This window comes from Mirounga angustirostris, unplaced genomic scaffold (genome assembly GCF_029215605.1).
Source record: "Mirounga angustirostris isolate CCGP_5_RB_7025 unplaced genomic scaffold, mMirAng1.0.hap1 SCAF_5, whole genome shotgun sequence".
Lineage (NCBI taxonomy): Eukaryota > Metazoa > Chordata > Mammalia > Carnivora > Phocidae > Mirounga > Mirounga angustirostris.
Window position 1 is genome coordinate 60167297 of NW_026991713.1, and position 23896 is coordinate 60191192.

At 46.5% G+C, this 23896-nt stretch overlaps 2 protein-coding genes across 7 annotated transcripts in view; both read left to right on the forward strand.

The window, feature by feature from the left end:
• The window catches only part of LOC123843696 (cyclic AMP-dependent transcription factor ATF-7), an 89708-nt gene extending 71426 nt beyond the window's left edge, over positions 1-18282 (forward strand). For 5 of the 6 annotated variants that reach the window (XM_045873306.3, XM_064591169.1, XM_064591167.1 and 2 more), the window contains 7 exons: positions 2321-2478; positions 3522-3621; positions 4151-4264; positions 4876-5028; positions 7766-7963; positions 9382-9490; positions 12920-18282. In XM_045873306.3, coding sequence (XP_045729262.1) covers positions 2321-2478; positions 3522-3621; positions 4151-4264; positions 4876-5028; positions 7766-7963; positions 9382-9490; positions 12920-13137 — 1050 coding nt within the window. In that variant the 3' untranslated portion in view covers positions 13138-18282. The remainder of the gene's footprint in view (positions 1-2320; positions 2479-3521; positions 3622-4150; positions 4265-4875; positions 5029-7765; positions 7964-9381; positions 9491-12919) is intronic. The other variant, XM_064591168.1, reaches the window with a different exon arrangement.
• Positions 18283-19930: 1648 nt separating this feature from the next.
• Positions 19931-23752, forward strand: NPFF (neuropeptide FF-amide peptide precursor). The gene is made up of 3 exons (XM_045873316.3): positions 19931-22810; positions 23258-23379; positions 23486-23752. Exons 1-3 carry the CDS (start codon positions 22706-22708, stop codon positions 23601-23603), a joined length of 345 nt encoding a protein of 114 aa, XP_045729272.1. The 5' UTR covers positions 19931-22705; the 3' UTR covers positions 23604-23752.
• The last annotated feature ends 144 nt before the right edge of the window (positions 23753-23896 follow it).

Below are 23896 nucleotides of genomic sequence, written 5' to 3' on the forward strand. Positions count from 1 at the left end.
GGCTCAGTTAAGCACCTGACTCTTGGTTTCGGCTCGTCATGATCTCAGGGTCATGAGTTCAAGCCCCATGTCGGGCTTCATGCTGGTCATTGAGCCTGCTTAAGATTCTCTCTCTCCATCTCCCTTTGCCCTTTGCTTCCCCCACCCCCCTCTCTCTAAAAATAAATAAATGAAATAAAATGGAATACCACATGGCATTAAAAAAGAATGAACTGATGACATGCACAGCAATGTGGTGAATCCCACAAAAGTTATATTGAACAACAACAAAATTCAGACACAAAAGTACACACATGACTCCATTTACATTAGGTTCAAGAAGAGGCAAAACTATTTGATGATAGAACTCAAAGTAAATGTTTAACTTTCATGAGGGAAGGTATGGATTGGGAAGGGACACCTTCTGGGGTGCTGGAAATGGGCTCTGTCTTGATGTTACATATATAGTCATTTATTTATATCCTTTAGATTAATGTACTTTATGTATGTTGACTTCAGTTATTTTGGGTTTTTTTGGTGGGGGGTGTTGGTTTTTTTTTTTTTAAGACAAGGAGAGAGGAGTGGGGAGGGGCAGAGGGAGAGAGAGAATCCCAAGCAGGCTCCACGCTGGGCGTGGAGCCCAACATGGGGCTCAGTCTCACGACCCTGAGATCATGACCTGAGCTGAAACCAAGAGTCGGCCACCCAACCAACTGCACCACACAGGTGCCCCTGTACTTCAGTTATTAAGTGGGAAAGAAAAATTATGTAATTCATAAATTGGACATTAAATGATTTTGGAAAAAAATCTTTTTTTTTTTCTCCAGGATTTTATTTATTTATTTGACAGAGAGAGACACAGTGAGGGGGAACACAAGCAGGGGGAATAGGAGAGGAAGAAGCAGGCTTCCTGTGCAGCAGGGAGCCCGATGTGGGGCTTGATCCCAGGACACTGGGATCATGACCTGAGCTGAAGGCAGATGCCTAATGACTGAGCCACCCAGGCGCCCCGGAAAAAAATCTTTTAGAAGGAAGGCTTCTAGTGACTCAAAGAGAAAATCTGCTAGAATTCTGAGTATTATTTTATTTTATTATTTATTTTTAAAGATTTTATTTATTTATTTGACAGAGAGAGTGAGAGAGGGGACACAAGCAGGGGGAGTGGGAGAGGGAGAAGCAGGCTTCCCACGGAGCAGGGAGCCCGATGTGGGGCTCGATCCCAGGACCCTGGGATCACGACCTGAGCCGAAGGCAGACGCTTAACGACTGAGCCACCCAGGCGCCCCTGAGTGTTATTTTTTTAAAGGAAACTTTTTATGAGGTAGTATTTTTCATAAATTTATTGAAATATAGCATACATACAGAAAAGTGCATGAATTGTGAGTATATAGCTCACTGAATTTTCATGAAGTTTACAACCTGTGTAACCAGCACCCAGATATTATCAGAACCTCAGAAGCCCCCTCATGCCTCTTTCCAAACTCTACTGCTCTACCAGGGGTTATTAATTTTAATGTTCCCTGTGGGTAGAGCATCTATACCTCATTTTACCTCCCTCCAAATTTGGTTTGATAACTTCTCCAAACTACCTCTTCCATAAACATTACAATTGTCCCTCCTCCCTCCCCTTTTCATTAGCAACCAGGTCCTAAAGGTTGTCGGGAGATGTGTGAGGGCCAGTGTGGCCACTAGCAACTGAGGTCCCAAACAAGTTAACAGTGAGAAGCAGTTTGTTTTATTACAACATGACCCTTAAACTTGCATAGCCTTTTCTTCCATAGCCTTTTTTAAAGGGATCCATCTGGAGGTGCCTGGCTGGCTCAGTCAGTAAAGCGTGCAACTCTTGATCCCAGGGTCGTGAGTTCAAGCCGCACACTGGGCATAGAGCTTACCTAAAATAAAAAGGTGGGAGTGGGGGTATATGTCTGTAGGAGATACTAGGTTGCCTTCTCACCAGTCTTACACCCTGCCTTTTTTTCATTAGAGATCAGAGAACACTCAGCCATCAGATTTGGAATAAAGAGTGAAAAATTATGACAGTCCTTGGAAGTTATATGGCACTACAGTGCTTCTATAAAGATTTCAAGTGATTTTCCAACTCTCATCTCATTCATATAGCAATCATCCCTGAAGGGGAGATAGCCAAAAAGCTTTAACTCAGCATTCCTATTGAATGGGTGAGTGAAGTATGGGTCCATGATCATGATAGAGTTAGGGCATGATTTACATGAGTCACTGTAGTGCTCTTTCCAGTAAATGTGTACTACATTTAACCAGCTACATATTTTCCTATAAGCAGCCCCTTATAGCATTTTGTATTCTGTTGGTCTCTTCTCCTCAGGAGGTGGCCCCAAAGCCTGTCGTGATCTCTACCCCCACACCTACCATCGTGCGCCCTGGCTCCCTACCTCTCCACTTGGGCTATGATCCACTTCACCCGACCCTTCCCTCCCCAACTTCTGTCATCACACAGGCTCCACCATCTAACAGGCAGCTGGGGTAAGTAAAGCAGGGAGAAACAGTGGAGCCTGAACCTTTTTGTACTTGGTAAAAAACAAAACAAAACAGGGACTGTTTTTGAATACTCAAAGAAAATGAGTCAGTGAGATTGTCTCTCAAAATAAAATATCCCCCCATAAGCAGACCTCTCCTTTACCTTATTAGTAAACAAGTAAGTATTTATTTGGGGATAATACTTCCTGAATTTGGAGGTTTAATACTTCTTTGATCTAAAAGAAGAATCTTTAAAACTTTAGGAAGTTCATCATAATGGTGGAAGCGACAGGGAAGTATATTTACTTCTTGGCCTTGATCTGTACAAGGTTTGGAGGGCATTATTGAATGATGGGCTGAAACCCATTGTCATCTTTTTGAGTCTGGTGTTCCCCCTCAGTCTGGGGTTCTTGGTCTTTGCTACCCCTAATTTTGTTTGTCTGTCTTCAGTCCTGGCGTGGTCCATACAGACTTCCTAATGAGGTGACTTGAGCTCCTGTCCCCAGGTACCCATGGGGTTAGAGGTTGTTGTCAGGATTCAGCCTCTTAAAGCTTATTGTTCTCTGGACCCACAAGGAAAAATACAAAGTGACATCTTTTGGGGACAAGGTAGAGCAGTACATGCAAAGGAACAGGAGAAACTTACTCATATTTGGCTATCATATGACATAATTCAGCTTTGCAAAATGACAACTTTGGCCCAAGTCCCAGCTAAGGCAAGACAGAATTTATACATGCCAGTGGTAGGGATGTTTGTTTCGTTGTTCTGAAATCTTAATAGGATTAGCTTCCCACCCGTTTGAATTCAGTGGTGTTTGCTTAATTTGCAAGGTGTAAAGATCTTCCCATTTCTGGCCATCTGTCCATCTGTAAGGTAAGGTAAGAGGCATTCCCTGGTTCTTCCACGTTCATGAGAGTGTCAAGATTTTATAGTGTTGCCCTGTAGCTTCCCTAACTAGAGAAGCCTGGGCAATCTGCTGTAATTATAGGAGGAAGATCCAGAGACAAAAGGGTCTGTATGATGAGCATTTCACTTCGTGTCTCCTCAGGTCTCCCACTGGCTCCCTCCCTCTCGTCATGCATCTTGCGAATGGACAGACTATGCCTGTGCTGCCAGGGCCTCCGGTACAGATGCCTTCTGTTATATCGGTGAGCTCTGTCGTTGGTGCAGCCAGCCCTGCCCACACACTAATCCCTCCCTTCCACCTGAATGCTCATAAACACACATGCGCCCCAGGGAAACGGGGGCTCTGGTCTGTATTGGTTGAGCGTGGCAGCCTGCCTAAACTCTCTGTGAACCTCTGCCAATCCAGCACTGCGGAACACTAGACAAAGACTCATCTGGACAATTGGCTCCTGGTCTAGGAATTGATCTTGCCAGCCTGCTGATTGGCTGATATCACTTGGCGCTTAGCGCCTCCCACATTGCCCACCACTTTCCTCAAGATACAGCCCCAGCCGTTCCCATGGAAATTGTCACAGCACTGAAGGATTCGGTTCCCTACCCTGTGGTGCTCCGTGGGGAAAGGTGTTTCCCAGGCTGTCCCTCTGTGCCCTCTGGACAGGCTGCACAGAACAGGCCCTGACACGCCAGTCTCCAAAGCACTTCATTTTGGAGCTGTTGCCCCACCACTAGTATTATGTTCCCTTCTGGTTTTTCCTCCTCCTCTTGATCCAGCTGGCCAGACCTGTGTCTATGGTGCCCAACATTCCTGGTATCCCTGGCCCACCAGTTAACAGCAGTGGTTCCATTTCTCCCTCTGGCCACCCTATGCCATCAGAAGCCAAGATGGTGAGTACATCCCAGCTTGGGGCAGTGTTGGCCCTTTCTAAAGAAGTGTTACCAGCCTAGGTTTTTCAAGTGAGCCAGGCAAAGAAACCTTCTGGGGCTTGCAAAGCTGAAGATACCCTGCAGTGGGGTCTGGAAAAGAAAAGACCCTGATTCATGACTCCTCTCTCCTCTCTTCTACCTTTAGAGCCTGGTACATAGACCATGGCAGTGAAGAGGCAGCACAGATTGTTTGGAGTGGAATGCTTGCTGTTTCAGTTCCAGGGTGACAGATGGAGGGTGGATGAGTGGGCAGGAGAGCTGGCCAAGAGGTGAATAGCTGCGTAACCAGCACCTGGCCAGGTTCCAGGAGAGAGCTTTCATCTGGACTCTATTACTTCAACAACCCCCACCCTCCAACTGTGCCCAGGATGATAGCCAAGGAACAGAGTAGGCATGTTAGGGATCCAGGTGCACATTCTCCCTGTCATTTTTTTTTAATTCCTCTGTTAAGGGCAAATTGGTGTGGAAATTTTAGTGATCTATAAGGTCAGTATTAAAATCTAAGCCCTCTCTTCTCACCCTTGATAGAATCTTATCCTTGACAAGCAATTTTTTATTATTGTTCCCTACAGAGACTAAAAGCCACCCTAACCCACCAAGTCTCCTCAATCAATGGTGGATGTGGAATGGTGGTGGGTACTGCCAGCACCATGGTGACGGCCCGTCCTGAGCAGAGCCAGCTCCTCATCCAACACCCTGATGCCCCATCCCCTGCCCAGCCACAGGTCAGTTGGGCCCTTGGACGGGGGAGCCTGCTGTGTCACCGTTACTTTATGTTACGTCTGGTTTTCGAGGAGCAGAAAGAGCGGGTTTCAGTCTTCTCGGCATCTTCTTGTGCTTTGGTTCTTGTTAACAGTTTGACAGTAGCAGAATGCACCAGTCTTTATCTACTCTTCTGTTACATTTACATCAGACAAGCTGGAGAATGCAGAGCTGGCAGAGAAGAGTTCTCAATTTTTGGTTTTCGGTTTTTTCTATATGTGAATGACGTATCTGCAAAACCCTCTAAAATGTGACAGAACCTGACTCAAACCACTTTGTGCACCAAAGGAGGCTCCCCTAGTCTCTTTCCCATGTGTTAAGTCTTACAGAAAATAAACAAACCAAAACAAAGACAAAAACAAGAACCAAAAAATCTTACCTGATTAGGTTTTGTAGCCAAAATTAGGTAATAACAATATATGAGTAAAATGGGGTGTCACAGTACTAAGATGGCTTAGTAAATAGACATAAAAGAACACCTTTTCCTTATCAATTTAATCCCTTTTTATCACGGAGAAATGAAAGTCTTACTAAAGCCAGAATAGTCCCTTTTGTATGCCCCGTTCTTTTCCCAAGGAAGCCTCAGTTTTAATAAGTTTCTTTGAAAACTGAATAGGCCTTAGTTTTTGTAGTATCTGCACTGGACAGGTGACAACAACCTGAGATGGGTTTCTAGAATTACATCTTTGTCCAGCCCCTTTTTCTGATGTCACCACCTGCTTTGTCAGTTACCACCACATGTCCTAACATTTAACGGCCATATGCCGCCTTAAAGCGTGGCCAACAACTAAAGCCTTCATTTGAGTTTGCTTGTTGGAAGCGGAGCTGGCCCTCCCTCCTAGAACCCCCTCCGATGCCAGTCCCTGGAAATGGCAAAGCAGGAGCCACCTCGCCTGAGTTGTGCTGCTGCCCTCTCGAGAAAATGACGTGACTTCCTTTTTAGTCACCGCTGACCCCTTTCTTTCTCATTCTTCCCTTCTTTCCCTTGGTGTTCTTGCAGCTCTCTTCCCTGCATGAGCTGCTGAGTTACTGTGAGAGAATCAGAACCTACCGTTTCTTTTCCTCATCCCCCTAAAGTGCCAGTCTTCCCATGTGCTCCGCCAAGCTCAGGACAAAGAGGAAATTGAAGTCTCAAGAGAATTAGTATAAACTTCCATAGTACAGTGAGAAGCAATGACCCAAGGCCTCCAGCTCGTTAAATTGAGTTTTAAATTTCTTCTCCATTTTTTCTTTTGGGAGAGAGAATATTAGTGTGAATAAATAAAATTACCTCTTGATTATCTATATTAATGGAGAACATGAATTAGTAGGGCCTGAAGTGGAGTATAAGATTCTGTTTTTTATAAGCTCATGCTTAGTCTCATGCAACTGATGTGAGCTCTGGCCCTTGGGAACTACTAATATAGATATTTTCTAAGAGCAACAGATCCAGGAAGAATTTGTTTTTGGCATTGTTTTTACATTTATATAGTTTCTTTTATACAGATGGCTGGCCTCTCTACATTTTAATTTTGCCTGCTCTTATAAAGTTGGTCTATCTTCTCTGAACACATACCAGCTAATAGAAAGGGAAGATGATCCAGAAGTACTGTAGTGACAGAGGACGTCAGCCTAAAGTTTAAAGACAAAAGGCTGTCCTATATCACCAGTGTGTAAAGGGATTAAAAATGTTTTTTTGCATAAAAACAAACAGGACAAACAAGGTGGGGAGGGTGATCGCTGAGGATGATTAATAACGGACTATAAATAAGAATGTACTGGGGCACCTGGGTGGCTCAGTCGTTAAGCGTCTGCCTTTGGCTCAGGTCATGATCCCAGGGTCCTGGGATCGAGCCCCGCATCGGGCTCCCTGCTCTTCAGGAAGCCTGCTTCTCCCTCTCCCACTCCCCCTGCTTGTGTTCCCTCTCTCGCTGTGTCTCTCTCTCTGTCAAATAAATAAATAAATAAATAAATCTTAAAAAAAAAAAAAATAAGAATGTACTAATCCATGGGGCGCCTTGGGTGGAGTCGTTAAGCGTCTGCCTTCCGCTCAGGTCATGATCCCAGGGTCCTGGGATCGAGCCCCACATCGGGCTCCCTACTCTGCGGGGAGCCTGCTTCTCCCTCTCCCACTCCCCCTGCTTGTGTTCCCTCTCTCGTTGTCTCTCTCTCTGTCAAATAAATAAATAAATAAATCTTAAAAAAAAAAAAAAAAAGAATGTACTAATCCATATCTCTCCATGATAGCCAGTATCTCACCAGTAGTAAAGTCTTTCCTCCTTTTCTGAAACTTGTTGTAGCATTCAATTGTTTGTATATATTGCTTGTCCAAATCAGTGATTCTCAAATATCTTTATTCCTGTCTCCCTAAAAATTCCCCCGACACCCAGTCCCCATTACGGTTTCCCCTCCTACAGGAAGATTCCCTGTTGTTAAGAAACAAAAAGTGACGCTAGCTTCATCTTGTCTGTCTGTCTCAGAAATAATCAATTTCCACCTGAGCTGTGGTTTATCTAAGTTTGGGGCTGAGAAGACTGGAAGGAAATGGGGAGGCAGAGAAAAGAGAAACTCAGGGGCATGGTGATGAGACATGCTCTGGTTGCAGAGACTGGTACATCCCTTTACCAGATCTTTACCAGAGCTTACTAACCTACCTGACATCAGGCTTAATTTGCAAAGGGTTGATGTTCCCTTCAAGTAACTCCTCTTTCTGGGCCCCAGGTCTCACCAGCCCAGCCCACTCCCAGCACGGGAGGGCGACGGCGACGCACAGTGGATGAAGATCCTGATGAACGGCGGCAGCGTTTTCTGGAGCGCAACCGGGCTGCAGCCTCCCGCTGCCGTCAAAAGCGGAAGCTCTGGGTGTCCTCCCTCGAGAAGAAGGCAGAGGAACTCACTTCTCAGAACATTCAGCTGAGTGTGAGTGGGTCCCTGGGTGGTTATTGGGATTGATGAATCTGGAAACTGAGATTGAATCAGAAAATAGTGAAACAGTATAAAAGAAGATGATAACTCTAAATTAGGACTGTTCCAGAAGATGTGCCAGGAAGAATGCAGAAAGAAACTCTTAACTGTCAAAATTGAAATCTCTTCCCCAGGGGTTGGAAAAGACTCACCATCTACTCCCAAACCTGTTGCTAGAGTCTGAATCATCCACACACCCATTTGGATGGAGGAAATTAGATTAATTGTCCCAGGGTACTCTTTTAGGTCATCAGTCGAATCCAACTGGGGTCGTGGAGTACCCAAAGGGAAATGTATTTGCCCCGGATAATGCAGCTTAATGAAAGAAAGAAAAAACCACACAAGCACAAATAGAAAAATTATAATCCAGATATTTTCTTGAATATTATTTTCCCTTCTTTTGATAACTTATTATAAGATTTCACTTCAAAGGTATATATGAATATATTTATGTATATAACATATGTATACCTACATGCACACACAAGTGTATAGAACAAAACCAAAGTTCTTCTTCAATATGCCTTTCCCAGTCTTATTCTTTCCTGTGGATGAGTTTGGTGTGTACCTACCAAACATACATGTATTTCTAAATATTTTTTTCATTTATACTTTTTGTGGGGTAGTCAGGGAGGGGCTGTGTGTTTTAACATAACTAGGTTGATAGTATCTCCTCCTGGAGATCTGGCCATCTGTCTAGAGAATCTACTTCATTTTTTTTAATAGCTCTATGGTAGTATATTCTGTAGCATGGTTATATTATAAGGTATGGGTATTTACAGTGTTTCTAATTTTTTGCCAGAACAGCAGTGCTATAGTTAACATTGTATGCACTTGAGTAGGTAGCTTTGTTAAATAGATTCCTGGAAGTAGGCTTTCTTTTTTTTTTTAAGATTTTATTTATTTATTTGACAGAGAGAGAATGAGAGAGCACATGAGAGGGGGGAGGGTCAGAGGGAGAAGCAGACTCCCCGCCGAGCAGGGAGCCCGATGCGGGACTCGTTCCAGGGACTCCAGGATCATGACCTGAGCCGAAGGCAGTCGCTTAACCAACTGAGCCACCCAGGCACCCCTGAAGTAGGCTTTCTTAGTCGGAGGACATATGCATTATTAATTTTGGTATGATTATGTTTATCCTAAATAGGAATAATGTTTCTGTTATAAATCCCTCCTTTTCACTGTAAGCAGCTCCTGTCAGTGAATTCATGACTGTACTGGCCCTGAGCTGTCTGAAGCCTTGCGGGATGAGGAGTCTCCCAGATTCAGGGGAGAAAATCCAGGCAGCATTCTGTCCTCACCATGGGGACAGCCACTGGGGGCACAGGGGTGGAGGGTGCATTTTCTTGATACTCTTTTCTTCCCTCCCTCTTCAGAACGAAGTCACGTTGCTACGCAATGAGGTGGCTCAGTTGAAACAGCTACTGTTAGCTCATAAAGACTGCCCGGTTACTGCACTACAGAAAAAGACCCAAGGCTATTTAGGTGAGTGGCTCACAACCTAAGCAAGGGTAGTCAGTCAATAAACTGCATGTACCGAGTGTCTCAACTATTTATAATTTTATAATCCCATTCTGAATGTTCTGGAGGGATCCACACTGATGAATGAGCAGCCTTTCTGGAACAGCCAGTCCTACAAAATAATTTTGTTTTCAGAACCATACAGAGTTATCCTAATTATCTATCATGGGAGATAAAGGGTAGCAATATTTATCAGGTGCCTACTTTGTGTTAGGCCCTCTACCATCTGCCCAATTCTCTCATGAAATAGATATTGCCTCCATTTATATACAATAAAACCACTCAGAATAGTCATGTACCTGAAGTTACACAGTTGGTGAAGTAGCAGAGCCAAGATTCCCATCTAGGTCTTTCTTATTCCAAAGACGCTATCTTGGCCTCAAGAGAATATAAACAATAGATGATACATTGGCGTTTGTTAAGCATTGTGCTATGGGGGTATATTTTATCTTTCTAATGATGGACCCATGGTGGTTTTAATTTGTAACCTATGTGCACACATAAAATAGTGCTAGAAAGAGATGGTCATAGAGTCGTGCTCGGGACAAGCACAGTCCTGAAATTAAAATTACTGTGAATAATTTGCTTATGGACAGTGAAAGCTAATAAAACATTTTCCTTTACAAATTTAATAAATTCCTAGAAATTTTGGCTGTCAAATTTTGATATATTAAGTTATTGTTCCACTAACTGTTTTTATCATTTCAGAGATGTGTTCGCATAGAAAAAGAGTAACCACATCACTCATTTTAAACATCTCTATTTAAATTTTAATTTTAATATGTACTTCAGGATACATTCATTCATTAAGGAGATACTGATTGAGCTTCTTCTTTGCCAAGCACTGTTTTATATGCTGAGGATATAATAGGAAGCCAGATAGATTAGATTAAAATCCCTGCCCTTGAGGGGCTTATATTTTAGTAGGTGAGACAGACAATAAGCAAGATAAATAGGTATAATATATGGTCTATTAGATAAGAGTAAATGCTTGGAAGAAAAAATAAAACCGGAAAGAGGAATATGAAATGTTGGCAGCAGGGTTGAAATTTTAGATGAGGTGGCTTTTGAATAAAGACTTTAAGGAAGTGACGGAGCTGGCTATGCATTTATATGGGAGGAAAAGTACTGCCAACGGGAAGAACAGCAAATGCAAAGACCCAAAGTGGGATGCACCTGGCACATTCTGGGAATCAAGGCTGGATTGGAGAGAACCGGGGATGGAGAGTAGTTGGAGATGAGGTAAGGGAGCTAACAGGAACATTTTTATATAGGCCCTCATCAGTCCTAGTAAGGACCTCGGCTTTTACTCTACATGGGGGGCCATTAGAGGGTTTTTAGAGGAAGAGTGACACGACTGGTCTGACTTACATTTGAACAGAATCACTCTGTTAGAGAGTGCAGGAGTGCACAGCAGAAGCAAGCAGTCCGTTTAGGAGTCTGTGGCAATCATGTGAGCAAGAGGTGGTGGAACCTTGAGCCAGGATGGTGGTAGTGAAAATGGGGAGAAGGGGTTGAATTCAGGGTATATTTTGAAGTTAGAGTGACAGGGTCTGATGACGGGCCAGATGGGGTGGTATATATGAGAAAAGAATCAAAAGCTGCACCAAAGTTTTTGGCCTGAGCAACTGCAAGAGTGGAGTTGCCATTAGCTGAAGTAGAGGAAAGTGTAGAAGCAAATGGATTAGGAGGTGTGTCTGCAGCTCAGATTTGGACAAGCTGAACTTAAGAAGCTTGCAGGCGGAGGTATCAAGTGGAGGCTGGTGATATGGTCCTGCAGTTCAGAGAAAAGGCTGAAGATACAACTCTGGGAGTCAGCAGCATGTAGTTAGTTTTTAAAGCCACAAAACCAGATGAAATGGTTTCGTTATTGAAAGAGCAGAGACAGAAAGAAGAAAGGTAGTCGCAGGACCGAGCTCTGGGGTACTCCAACATTTAGTGGTCAGAGAAAGGAGAAGAAACCCACAAATGAGGCGGAATGAGCCACCAAGAAGGCAGGAGGAAAATAAGCTGAGTAGTGAGTGTGGCATTCTGGAAACCAGGATAAGAAAGTGTTTCCAGGAGTTTAGTGATCAACATTTCAAATCCTTTTGATGGGGAAAGGAAGGCAAGGATTGAGTATTCATCAGTATGATATTGATATACAGTAAGTTTTCTGCTCAATCCCTTCAAGAACTTTTGAGGGGCAGGCAACCCATTAAGCTACTTATTTGTTACAGCAAAGATGTATTTGGTTCCTGCTGTGTGGTGTAGACACTGTGGTAGGTATTTGACTCAGGCCAATGACACACTGTACCTCTGAGAGACTCAGAGTTATGAGGAGATAAACATGTCAGCCTGTGAATAAGGTATGCACAGATAGCCCAGTCAAAGAGCCCCTGGAGTGGGAGCTTCCTGAGGACAGGGCTCCTGTTTTATTCATTATATACCGCAGTGCTGGCACATGGAATATGCTCAGTAAAATGATGAATAGATGAATGTGTGCTCTGAAAGCACCAGCGATGAGGTAGTTAATTTCATGAGCAAAACAAAGAAGGTTTCACAGAAGAGGTTATATTTGAATCCTGAAAGGAGACTCAGACATTCATCAGGAGAGAATGAAAAATACAACCACTGGTTGTTGGCCCTTATTTATTCCACACATCTCTGTTTAAGCAGCTGTGGAGGCTGTGTGATGTTTCATAAAACTTGACTGCAGAGCCACATGGAGTTACCTTTGTATGCAGCTCAGATATTTGTGTTTATCAGTAAAGTGTTATCATCACTTTAGGTGAAGTGGCGTAGCCCATAATAAATGTTTTCAATCATTAATGCCTAGCTAATTGATAGTCAGGAGGATCCAACAGGCCTCTTTGTAGTTTGTTGTATTAACTGAACCTTGGCCAAGGACTGGTCATTCATAACCTCATCTGAGTGAGCTTGATATTTACCAGGCTTCCCTGGGGTGCAAGTGCATGCTAAAAGAACATAAAAAATAACAGAATGATTAAATTCTTGTGGGAATTAATCAGAGAGGATAGCTTAAAAAAAAAAATCTATTTTAAATAAATCACCTTTTAAGACATGACTGAAAGGAAGAGTGTTCCAGTAGGGGTAATGAACTACACAAAGACGCAGAAACCAGACGGTGTAATTAACATGCTGGGGGGTTACTTTACTGAGATAGATAGATTAATTGGGGCCTAGTTCTTGCGTCCCTTCTCACAACTCCCTGTTTCCTAGCCCCTTCGTGGCTTAGAAGCTAAGATTCTGGGAAGTTTTCCCCCCAGAATGATGGGGGCTTCCTTTTCCTTTTGGGCTCCTTTAGAATTAATGGCACAAGGTGATCTTGCTTGTTTCCCCATTCTCTTTTCTAATCACTTGCTCTCTGCTCTCTGTCTTCCTTCCTGGCAGAAAGCCCCAAAGAAAGCTCAGAGCCGACGGGTTCTCCAGCCCCTGTGATTCAGCACAGCTCAGCAACAGCCCCTAGCAATGGCCTCAGTGTTCGCTCGGCGGCTGAAGCTGTAGCTACCTCGGTCCTCACTCAGATGGCCAGCCAAAGGACAGAACTGAGCATGCCGATACAGTCGCATGTGATCATGACCCCACAGTCCCAGTCTGCGGGCAGATGATGCCTCCCCTGGTGGAGAGGTCCCCAGTCAGAGCTCGCCCGCCCGAGAGCCAAGAGAGATGTCATCGTATCGCCTCCCGTCTGCCTTGGACATGGCAACATCGGGGGGGGGAAATTGTGTGTTGTGAGTAACGGACAGATGCAGGGCTTTTCAGCCACATGGTCATGTACATTAATACCTGTACTAGGAGCCTCCCAGCCCCAGAGCCACATAGATCATCCCCTACGGGGGCAGTTTCTGATGCACCCACAGCCAAAGGCCTTTCCAGATGGTCCGAACAATCACCCCTGCCTGTGCATGTGTACCTGTCTCTTTTAACACTAACCCTTGCACTGCTAGATTTTGGGTTTCTCAGTTCCCTCTCTTCCCACTAAGCCATGGCTGTTACCTTCCTGTTCCTTAGCAGCACGCCACTTCCTGCTAGGTAGAGGGAGGCTAGTATTGATGGCAGGTCACCCGCTGGCCTGCCCCAGCCACCCAGTGGGCTCAGGACTTGGTCTCCCATTAATTGCTTATTTTATCCCTTTACCCCCTTCCTGAAGTCTAGTTCAAACATTCATTTATGGCGAATGTAAAATTACCCTTGATGTATGAATTAGCAGTATTTTCCAGCTCTTCCATAAACTTTAGTCCTTCTCCCTACCTGCCACCAAAAAAAACCAAAAACAAACAAAAAAACAAAAAGAAAGAAACAAAACCCCAAGAATTTTAGTCCTTTTTCAGCTATTTCCAGAGCTATTTGGGTCTCTCGTTTTGTGTCTTGAGTTTTCTCAGTCTACTGGTGGGGCCCTTTCCACCTACCACTAAGCCTTGGCAAGATCATCTTGTGGCCTTATTAGCTCTTGCTCGTTGGTGAAAAGGGAAAGTGCCCCGGGTGTGACTGGCTGACCTGCCTCCTCCGCAGTCCACCCTCCTGCAGTGATCATTAGGGCAGGCAGGAACAGGAGAGTTTGACGCTCGTTCTGTCAGGTTACTGGATTGATTCTTTATGTCTTAAAAGAGTTTACTGGCCAAAGCATACATAACTCCTTTTGGTCGTCTGTCCGCACCTGCCTCTCCCTCTTTGTTCCCCTGCCCGGGTCACTGCCTCTGTCTCTCTCCAGGTGCAGCCCTCTGGAGCTGTTGTGTAAGGCACTCTTGCACTTCCTTGCTCTTCTCCCATCTCCCAGCCTCACCCAGCTGTCTTCTTTTCCGGGCTAGGGTCTTCTGTTCGCAAGTGTCCCTCACCCTGGATCTCCCTTCTCTCGTTCACCAGGCTCCTAGGCTAGCCGCTAGGTCTCTCTGCTCCTGTAGTATTTCTTCAGCTCTCCTCTGCTTTCTGCCCCCCTAGATGCAGTGTGTCCCCAGAGGCCTGGCCCCACGACTCTGAGGCATCAGAGCCAGGGTCCTGAGTGGGTTTTCTTGAGGGTGAGGTAGGATGGGAAGAGGCAGGAAAGAGGAGGTGCAGTATTGATCTCAGCAGAAGACCCCTGTTTGGTGAAGGTCTGGCCTGCCTGGGAAATTGGTGACTGTTGCTCTCAGCCATTCTTACTGTGAGGAGTTAGGTTACAGGGGGAGAAATTCATCCCTCTTGTCCCTCTTTCTTCCCCATTAAGACTTCTCATCTTCCTTTGGCTCTGAACTATGCAGTTTCTACCAGGGCCATAGGAAGCAATCCAAAGCCAGAGGCCTGTGGATAGATAGGTCAGCTTTAATAGCCTGTCAGTATGAATCCCTTCCAGTTGTCCCAGAGCCACCTTCTGCCATCTGCCCAAGCCAAGAATGTCCTTTTCTCCCTCTCTCCTACCTCCATCTTAAATTTACATACAGAATAACTGCCAGCTTCCTTTCTTAGTTTGTCTTCCAGAATTGGCTGTCATGGGGGAATGAGGGAACGTTCTAAGCTGCAAGATTCCCATCTTCATAGATGATACACTGGTGAGCCAGGCAGAGGACATGTTCTATTGCGTCTGTTTTAATTTCCCCTCCTGCTTCTCAGAGCCGGTGCTGAGCAAGACACACCTGGTGAAGAGAAAGGAGAGAAAACATGATTTTCTCATCCTCTACCACCCGGGACCCAACAGGAACAGCCCCTGAGGTGACTCAATCTAGCAAATGGCATGGCAGATGGTCAGGATGCCACTTACCACCTCCAGGGACTTCATTTGCCTTTAACAGTTCACAGCCATAACTTGTACTCAGGACTTTTCCTTTAGACGGCTGTGCCCTGGGACTTCTGCTTTAGTTGTGTTTCATTTTTTACTTTCTTGATTTCCCACCAGCAGCCTTGCCCTAAAGCTTGACTGAGTTTATGGCTCCTAAGGAGCCTTCGTAAGACCCTTGACTATTTTTCTTCCCACTTTAGTCAAGTGTTTTTCAAGATAAGAATCCTTTTGTCACTGCACACATGCCCTGCCTTACTGCTTGGCCTTGGAGGAAGTTTGAGTCCTGTCTGTCTGTCTGTCCCTGGGTAGGATAGCTAATTTATTTAGAGGGTCTTATTTAGTTTCTTAGTCCCCACGTCTCATTCTCTTGAGTCCTTACTTCATTTTCATTGGTAGGAAGTTATTGGGGACCTAAATGAGGGGCATTGCCAGAACCTAAGTAGTAAAGCGGTAGGAAGGGGCAGGACAGAACCTCCTAGATCACTCTTTAGTTGGTCCGTGACTATTGCTTATCCTGAGACTCTGTCATAGTTAAGGGGAATGTCACGTACCTTGTTACTGCTGCCAGCCCTGTGGCCACTCCCCTTCCCCTCTGCTTTCCAAACTCATCTGGACCAGAACCAAACATCATGGAGGGTGTCACTTAGCCCTTCTTACTGACCATGGCCTTTCTAGGGGCCTAAGGGAAGATACTTTCTGAAAGGAGCTGGGAGTATGGATGCCTTGGGACTCTTCTGAGTGAACACAAGACTCCGGCCTCCCGCCTCATCTGAGAGAGACAGCTGGTAGATAACCAAGGCCATAGAGAAAGGTACCAGACCAGGTTTGCAGTCTTGCAGACTTTGTCCTAGTCCTTTCAAAGAAAGCTTGCTCGGAATTGAAAAGTCTAGGAAAGCTTCCCTCACTGCTAAAGAAAGCTAGAAAAATAGGCCCTCCCTTACTCTTTCCCTGTTGGTTGTATGCCCCAAATCTGGCTTCCTTCAGCCTCCACTCCTCTCCTTGGCCCTGAGCACTAGACCATATACTCCTGGTAGTGGTAAACAAGGAGATGGCCTCACTGAACCTCTTTCACCTTGCCGCCTCCCCTGTGCCTGTTCTGTTGTTCTTGGCTCCTATCCTGATTCACTGCCCTCCAGCACCACCCATCCTGGTTGACAGGGTACTTAACTATAACCATGCCCTGTCTATAGCCTGAACCACCAAGCAGACACCAAAATATTCCTCCTGTGGTTTCTGAGGCTCCCGTGCTCCACACTGAGAGGCTCCTTTAAAGGTGCTAGCCCTGAGACCGCCCTTCCCCCCGAAAGCTCCCTCTTTCTTTCATGACTTCCTTCCCATCCCCAAATCATTATTTTTCATTAATATTGTACATTGTATACACAGGAAGGAAATGTATTCTTTTTTTTTCTTTAATTTCATAACCAGTCCGTTTAGAATCCAGTCCTCCTAGTTATATCACATATGCCTTTGTTGATATGCTCTTTCTGCTTTCTTTAGACTTTTGTTTGACAGGGGCGGAGGGAGGAACAGGACAGGCGAGGGTCCTAAGGCAGAGTAGAGGATCCCCCTTCCTACTTCAGCCTCCCACAACCCTAACCATCCCTCTCATAGTATAGAACTGATTTCTCTCTGTTTGTGTTTGCACACATGCATGTACACAGACATAAATCCCCACCCACCCACCCACCCCTGAGTGGTGGCCCAGCAGGAATGAGCATCAGCTGCTGGCCACCATTCCCACCCCGTTACCAGGTCGTTCGTCGCTCTTTGGGGTAAAATGCTACCCCAGATTGAGAAGAAGCTGGGGAGAGTAGGGCAGGTTAAGGCGGCTATGTCCTCTGTAGGTGCAGGTTTGTATTTAGCTGCTAGGGTTTTTATTTTATTTTTTTAATGGGGAGCTGGTAGCACAGAGCTGTCTCACCACCATTAGCTACTGGTGAGTGCTGTTTCAGCTGTAAGAAATGGCTAGGAGCACCAGTTCCGTTGGCTTTCCCTTAGGGTGGTAGTTCTCAGGATGTGGTCCAGGACCGGTATGGCACCAGCAGCACCAGCATCTGGGAGCTTGTTAGACATCACGTTTGGCCCCACCACAGACCTATTGAATCAGAAACTCGGGCTGGGCTCTAACAAGCACTCCACGTGATTCTAATGCACACTAAAGTGTGAGAACCATTTCCTTAGGGGCAAGCTGGGACATCCTTGCAGGGTGTCAGGGATATTTTAAGTACCATCCTCTGCCTGAGCACTAACACATTTTTCCATTTCCTCCAGTCCCTCTCTCCACCCCCATTAAAACAACAACCACGTCATTCATCTCAAAATCTAGGTTTGTCTTCCTTCTACTTCCTCCTAAAACCTGTCCTGCTTTGGTCTGGACAGGAATTGTCCCATATTCCCTTGCAGACTGGTCACTCCACATTCTTTGTTACAGGAAGGACCGGCTGGAGCTCTAGCTGTCCTGTACACACACACACACACACATACACACACATACACACACATCTACACACCCCTTTCTGGCAGGGAGATGAGCCTCCAGCCCCAACAGTTGAGGCTGCTGCCTCCTTACATAGTATCTGTTGCAAGAAAGCCGTGTGTATCTATGGTTATATCTCTGTTCATCTGTATCTCTCTGACATGTAGCAGCGCCTCTCCATCTCATCAAGAAACGCAACTCTGGGTCTGGGTCTCCTCCAGTCCCCAGGGGTGGACTTTGACATGTGCAAGGATGTAGTGCTACAGGCTGTTTTGTTACAAAACTGTCTCGTCCCTTTCCCTGCCACCCAACTCAGCATGATCCCTGTGAGCAGGCTCTCACAATCTCCTGGGATGGGCTGAGGCAGAGGCTTCACTCTCTTCTCCCTCCTCCTCCCCTCTCCAATCCCCCTTACCACCCAGCAGTTATCCCCCCAGCCATGCCTTCTCCCGCTCCCCCTCGCCCTGACATATATTGTGCCTTATTTATGCTGCAAATATAACATTAAACTATCAAGAGAACCACTGTTATGTCTAATGCTTCAGTACTCTCATCTACAAGTCCCATTGGCCGCTCTTTCTGGGAACTCATTGGGCTTTCATGTCTGTGCTCTTCCTTGCTCTCCCATTTCTGAGGACAGAAGGAGCAGGGATTCTTATCCCTCCTTCTTATGCAGGGAAGACACAGCCTAAAGAAGGTAGGTGGTTTATATAAATTACAGAACATGAAAGAAGGCACAGAGACCAGGGCTCAGATTTGTGCACTGCCCTGGGGACAAGGGCCCTCGGCATCCTGGGAGCCTCACTGCAGAACTCTTGCGCTTTATGTGGATAGGGGATGGTAGGGTGTCTGAAGGCAAGCGGCCTCTTCTCTTTCAGTGTTTTGTCCCCTCCTTCTTCCCAACAAACACCAAAACAAGCCCTACTCTCAGGAAGTTTCTGGCATGACTGGGGGAGTGCACACATAGACAACAGAGAGAAAGTGAAGCATTCTATGATTCTGCCAGTTCTGTGGATGTGGGGAAGAGCTTGCTCTGGAAATGAGGGGTGGAGCTTGTTTAGAAGCAGGTAGGAGTCACAAGAAAAACAGGTAATGGTCAGGAACTATGGCGAGGGGTAGGGCAATCTGTATCCCTAGATAATTAGCACAGGTGAGAAGAGTGAGCCAGGCTGAAGAATTTGACCAGGAGGTAGCAGGTGCCTCTGAATTTTTCTCAGTAGAAGAGGAGTGACACGGAAGCTGTTTGCGGTTGGTGTTTGCAATAATTGACACAAGTAGGGAAACTGAGTCTCTGGAGGACAGTGGGAAAGGGAGTGGTGATCTTCACTGTGTTGTGGTCAGGAGCACATGGGGTTCCAGAGAAGGGTAAGAAAGTAAGTATTTCTTTGGTCTTTGCTGAAAGCCAAATACCAAAGCCAAGATTGAGATGTTTTGGAAGAGAGGAGACTGAAGGTAGGGTAGTTTCCCAAGTTCTAGAATAATTAACTCATTCCCACTGCAGGCCTATCTTGTTTTATTGCAACAAGATAGCGTGCGTGCGTGTGTGTGTGTGTGTGTGTGTTTTGTTGTTTTTACAAATTGAAGGTACAAGACTTCAGTGGAGGAAGTAACTGTAGTTGTGGAAATAGCAAGAGAACTAGATTTAGAAGTCGAGCCTGAAGATGTAACTGAATTGCTGCAATCTCATGATAAAACTTGAACAAATGAGTTGCTTCTTATGGGTGAGCAAAGAAAGTGGTTTCTTGAGATGGAATCTATTCCTAGTGAAGATGCTGTGAAGACTAGAAATGACAAAGGATTTAGAATATTATAGGGGCCCTGGCTGGTTCAGTCAGAAGAGCACACAACCCTTGAGCTCACAGTTGTGAGTTCCAACCCCACGTTGGGTGTAGGGATGACTTAAAATTAAAAAAAAAAAAAAAAAAAAAAGTATTACAGAAACTTAGTTGATAAAGCAGCGGCTGAGTTTGAGAAGTTTGACTCCAATTTTGAAAAGTCTGTGTGTTAAAGCTGTCAAACAGTGTCACACACTACAAAGAAATCGTTTGTGAAAGGAAGAGCCAATTGATGTACCCAACTTCATTGTCAATTTTAAGAAATTGCCACGCCACCCCACCCTTTAGTAACCCACCAATCTGATCGCTTAGCAGTGAGCAACATCAAGGCCAGAACCTCCACCAGCAAAAAGATTATGACTTGCAGGGTGCCTGGCTGGCTCAGTCGGTAGAACATGGGACTCTTGATCTCAGAGTCCTGAGTTCAAGCCCCACATTGGGTGTAGAGCTTACTTTAAAAAAATTTTTTTTAAATAACGACTTGCTAAAAGCTCAGATGATAGCATTTTTTAAGTAATATTTTATTTTACGATTTTATTTGAGAGAGCGAGCAAGAGAGAGCAGGGGGAGTGGCAGAGGGAGAGGGAGAAGCAGGCTCTCCCCGTAGAGCAGGGAGCCCGACGTGGGGCTCGGTCCCAGAACCCTGCGATCCCAACCTGAGCCGAAGGCAGACGCTTAACTGACTGAGCCACCCAGGCGCCCCTAAGCAGTATTTTCAAATTAAGGTATGCACATTATTGTGTTTTTATTTTCAGATATAATGTTATTGCACACTTAATAGGCTATAGTATAGTGTAAACATAACTTATATACACTAGGAAACAAAAATTTTATTTGACTCTCCTTATTGTGTTCCTTGCTTTATTGTGGTAGTCTGGAACTGAACCAGCAATATCTCCAAGGTGTGCCTATACCTACCAAAGGAGAGAGTGGTCCCCTCCCTCCTGGACATAGGGAGTTAGCTAGACCAGACCCTTGCTGAATTGAGCCTCAGCTCAGGTCCACTTGTAATTGATGATCAGAGATACTAGGAGAGTCAGGGTGGCAAACATTTATTAGCTGCTCTGCTAGATGGAACACTAGATGCTTTGTATTCATTAAGTCATTTACTGTTCGCAGCAACCTCTTGATAAACAGGAATAGTTGCCTCATTTAAGATGAACTGAGGTTTAGTTTGAGACATTTGCCCGAGGCACACGGTGACGTGCAGGAGTTGGGATGAAAACAGCTCTGTCTGAGCCCAGAGCCACTCTGTGCAATCTAGAGGCCCACACCCCTTCACAACCCTGCTCCTCTGGACTTCTGTCAGGGGAGAACAGAGAAGTGGTACAGGATCCATTTCCCACAGAAAAACCATCTGCCGGTGGACTGGATCATCCCTTTTAAGAAGCAGTGAAATTCCAAGATTTAGGGATGAGGAGCGTCAGGTTCTGTGCTTGGGACCAGCTGGGGGACAAAGCATACAGAAGGGTTCACCCTAGCTTAGGCCGGATTAGTATCTAAAACATCCAGATGGAAAGCCACTCTAACCTACCTATCCAAAGTTATAAATTGGTTTCTAGATGCCTTGCTTTAAAGGGAGCAGGGATCCCCTTAACAAGAAAAGAGTGGAAGAGGGACATCTGTCTTCAAATATGTGAAAGGCTTGCACACATGAAAGATGTGCAGTGTTCCGTGACTTAATGGGGCAAACTGAATCCCATGGTGGAGGCCACAGGAGATGGAAACCAGCTTGGTGCCCGGATAAATCTGCCCGATCACTGTCTCAGCAGATGGAAAGTTCGCTGGGGCTCATGTGTGCAAGGATCAGCACTGCTAATGTTTTGAGGATGCTTGCTCTGTGCCATATCTTGTGCTGAGTGGATTACAAAAAGGATCTCAAATAATGCTTTACCCTAGAAAGTAGTTCCTTTTAATGTTGCCATGTTTTAGGTGAAGAAACTGCAGTTTAGAGAGCTTGCTTGCCCAAGACTGATCCACAGGCTCTTGATGCCATGGCACCTCTCCAGCATAGGCTAGAGAACCACACAGGGGGTGGCAGGGCAGGGGGTGGGGGGGCAGTGATGGCTGAGGAAGGGATTCTAGGATCAGAAGGAAAACCTCCTCTCTTGAGGGAAAATGATTTTTTCCTAAAAAGCCAAGATTCTTGTCACCTGCCCTAACGGGTCAGAACCAGGCAGGGTGACTAGAAGGAGGTGGACGAAACCAGATACCAACCCCAGATCCTGCCCCTGCCTTTCGGGGACCCCTTAGAGTCCGGGCGTTAAGAACCTCCGACTACCCTCACCCTTCACAGAGCAGAAAAAGGAAATGGCCGGCTCTGACAGTGCAGAGCTGTGGCCACAGGGTGGCAGCAGTGCTTCAGCCGCAGAGGCTGGCTCCAGAAGCCCGGGGGGGGGGGGGGGGGGCAGGTCCTGAGCAGGGCTCTCCCGTGAACACGGGGTTTGTCTACAAAGATTGGAAGCGATCCCCACTTTCTGTGAGCTCTGAAACCTTTTGGTCTCCTCCTACATCCCACTTTTCTATCCACAGGCAAATCTGAGGAGTGATTCCATTTTTAACCCCCCCAAGGCAGACATCGGCAAGGGTGTGAATGGTCTGGGTGACCCTGACTGCAGCCACAGTCACGAGAGGGACCAGGCAGGGTCATCCTGGCTCGCTCTAACCCTGTGGCTCTTCCTACCTTCCCTCTGTTCCAAGACATAGTGCCTAGACCTTCTTGACAGGACTTCCTCTATGCTTTTATTCTCCAAGTTAGGAAAGAGAGGAGGTGATCAGTTGGAGCTCTCCAACCTGTGGAGGGATTGGGGGTTCTTGAAGGCCCCCAGGGCCTGGCTCTGACAAAGCGTCCGCAATTAATGATGCTTCTTGAGCTCTGGAGACAGGATTTATGCATCTAATAAAGTCTGTAACTCCAGGCTTAGGGCTGGGGGCTGGAGGCTGGGAGCAGGAAGTCCCGGGAGTGCCATGGGAGGGGATCCCAGGCGGCTCCTGATGGAGCGGTGCCTTTCCATTGCCTGCTCCGGACTCCCCCTCAGGCTGCTGCGGGGTGGGGGGACCGGGCCACAGCAGGGATAAGAGGCGCGTATGGCTGCGGGAAGGCGGATGGCAGCATGGAGTCCGGGCGGGCCGCAGTGCTGCTGCTGGTGCTGCTGCGAACACACTGGGGCTGTGCCAGGGGACCGGGGCACGGAGGCGAAGGAGACCAGGTCTTCATGGTAAGTTACCACCCCATCCCCGTGTCACCATTTCTCTTTGTTTTTATTTTTTAAAAGATTTTATTTAGAGAGAAAGAGAGTGGGAGGAGGGGCAGAGGGCAGGAAGAGAATCTCCAGCAGGCTCCACGCCGGGTGCAGAGCCCGACGTGGGGCTCGATCCCACAACCCTGAGATCATGACCTGAGCCGAAACCAAGAGTTGGCCGCTTACCCGACTGCGCCAACCAGGCGCTCCCCCACACCCCCACGTCACCATTTTTTTATCTCGGCTTGAGACTTGTGCTCTCAGTTCAAATACTCTGGCTGCCCGGATCTTCAGTGGGTCCACACATCCGAGGAAGTGGCTCCTCAGCCTCCTACAACTGGCCTCTGGAAGTCACTCCTTTGCCCTTGTGAACTAAATGAAGGCCTTTGCCCATCTTCCCTCCCCAATGCCCCTGAACCACAGGAGGAAGAGAGTGGACCCCACCCACTGCAGGAGGCCCAGATCCCTGGGTCACTCTTGCGCTCCCTGCTCCAGGCCATGCAGAGACCCAGCCGGAGCCCAGCCTTTCTGCTTCAGCCCCAGAGGTGAGTCTAAGAGGGACATGGGCAAGGCAGGAGCCAAAGGGGAGGGTGGGGGCTCGAGAAGGGAGGTGCCGAAAGGAACTACAGTTGAAGATGAATCTCTCCCAAGGTTTGGCACAACCTCCCGGGGCTCCTGGAGCAGCGAACAGCTGAGTCCCCGAGCTGGAGAGGGGCTCAGCTCCCCCTTCTGGAGCCTGGCTGCCCCTCAACGCTTTGGGAAGAAGTGACACGTCATCCCTTGATATGTTTGCATGCAAGGCTCACAACTAAAAGTGCCATGCCTCCCCTGGCCACCACCCCCCCCAATAAAGTTGTCTGGCTTCTGAATCCACGTGTCTGTCTGAGACTTGGGGAGAGAGCCCCAGGGCAAGAGCCACAACCCCTCTGTCTCTACCAAACCAAGCTCTGCAGGGACTCAGGTGATGGGGTTCCTGGAGCTCACTGCACCCAGCTTCCCGCCACCAGATAAGGTGGGGAACAAGGTGGGGAGGCACAACAGGGGAGGTGACCTGGTGCCAAT

Bases quoted from the DNA above. Each gene is read 5' to 3' on its own strand.
- NPFF (XM_045873316.3), top strand. From the start codon at position 22,706: ATGGAGTCCGGGCGGGCCGCAGTGCTGCTGCTGGTGCTGCTGCGAACA. The intron at 22,811-23,257 runs GTAAGTTACCAC...CCTGAACCACAG, and splicing joins AAGGAGACCAGGTCTTCATG to GAGGAAGAGAGTGGACCCCA. The intron at 23,380-23,485 runs GTGAGTCTAAGA...ATCTCTCCCAAG, and splicing joins TTTCTGCTTCAGCCCCAGAG to GTTTGGCACAACCTCCCGGG.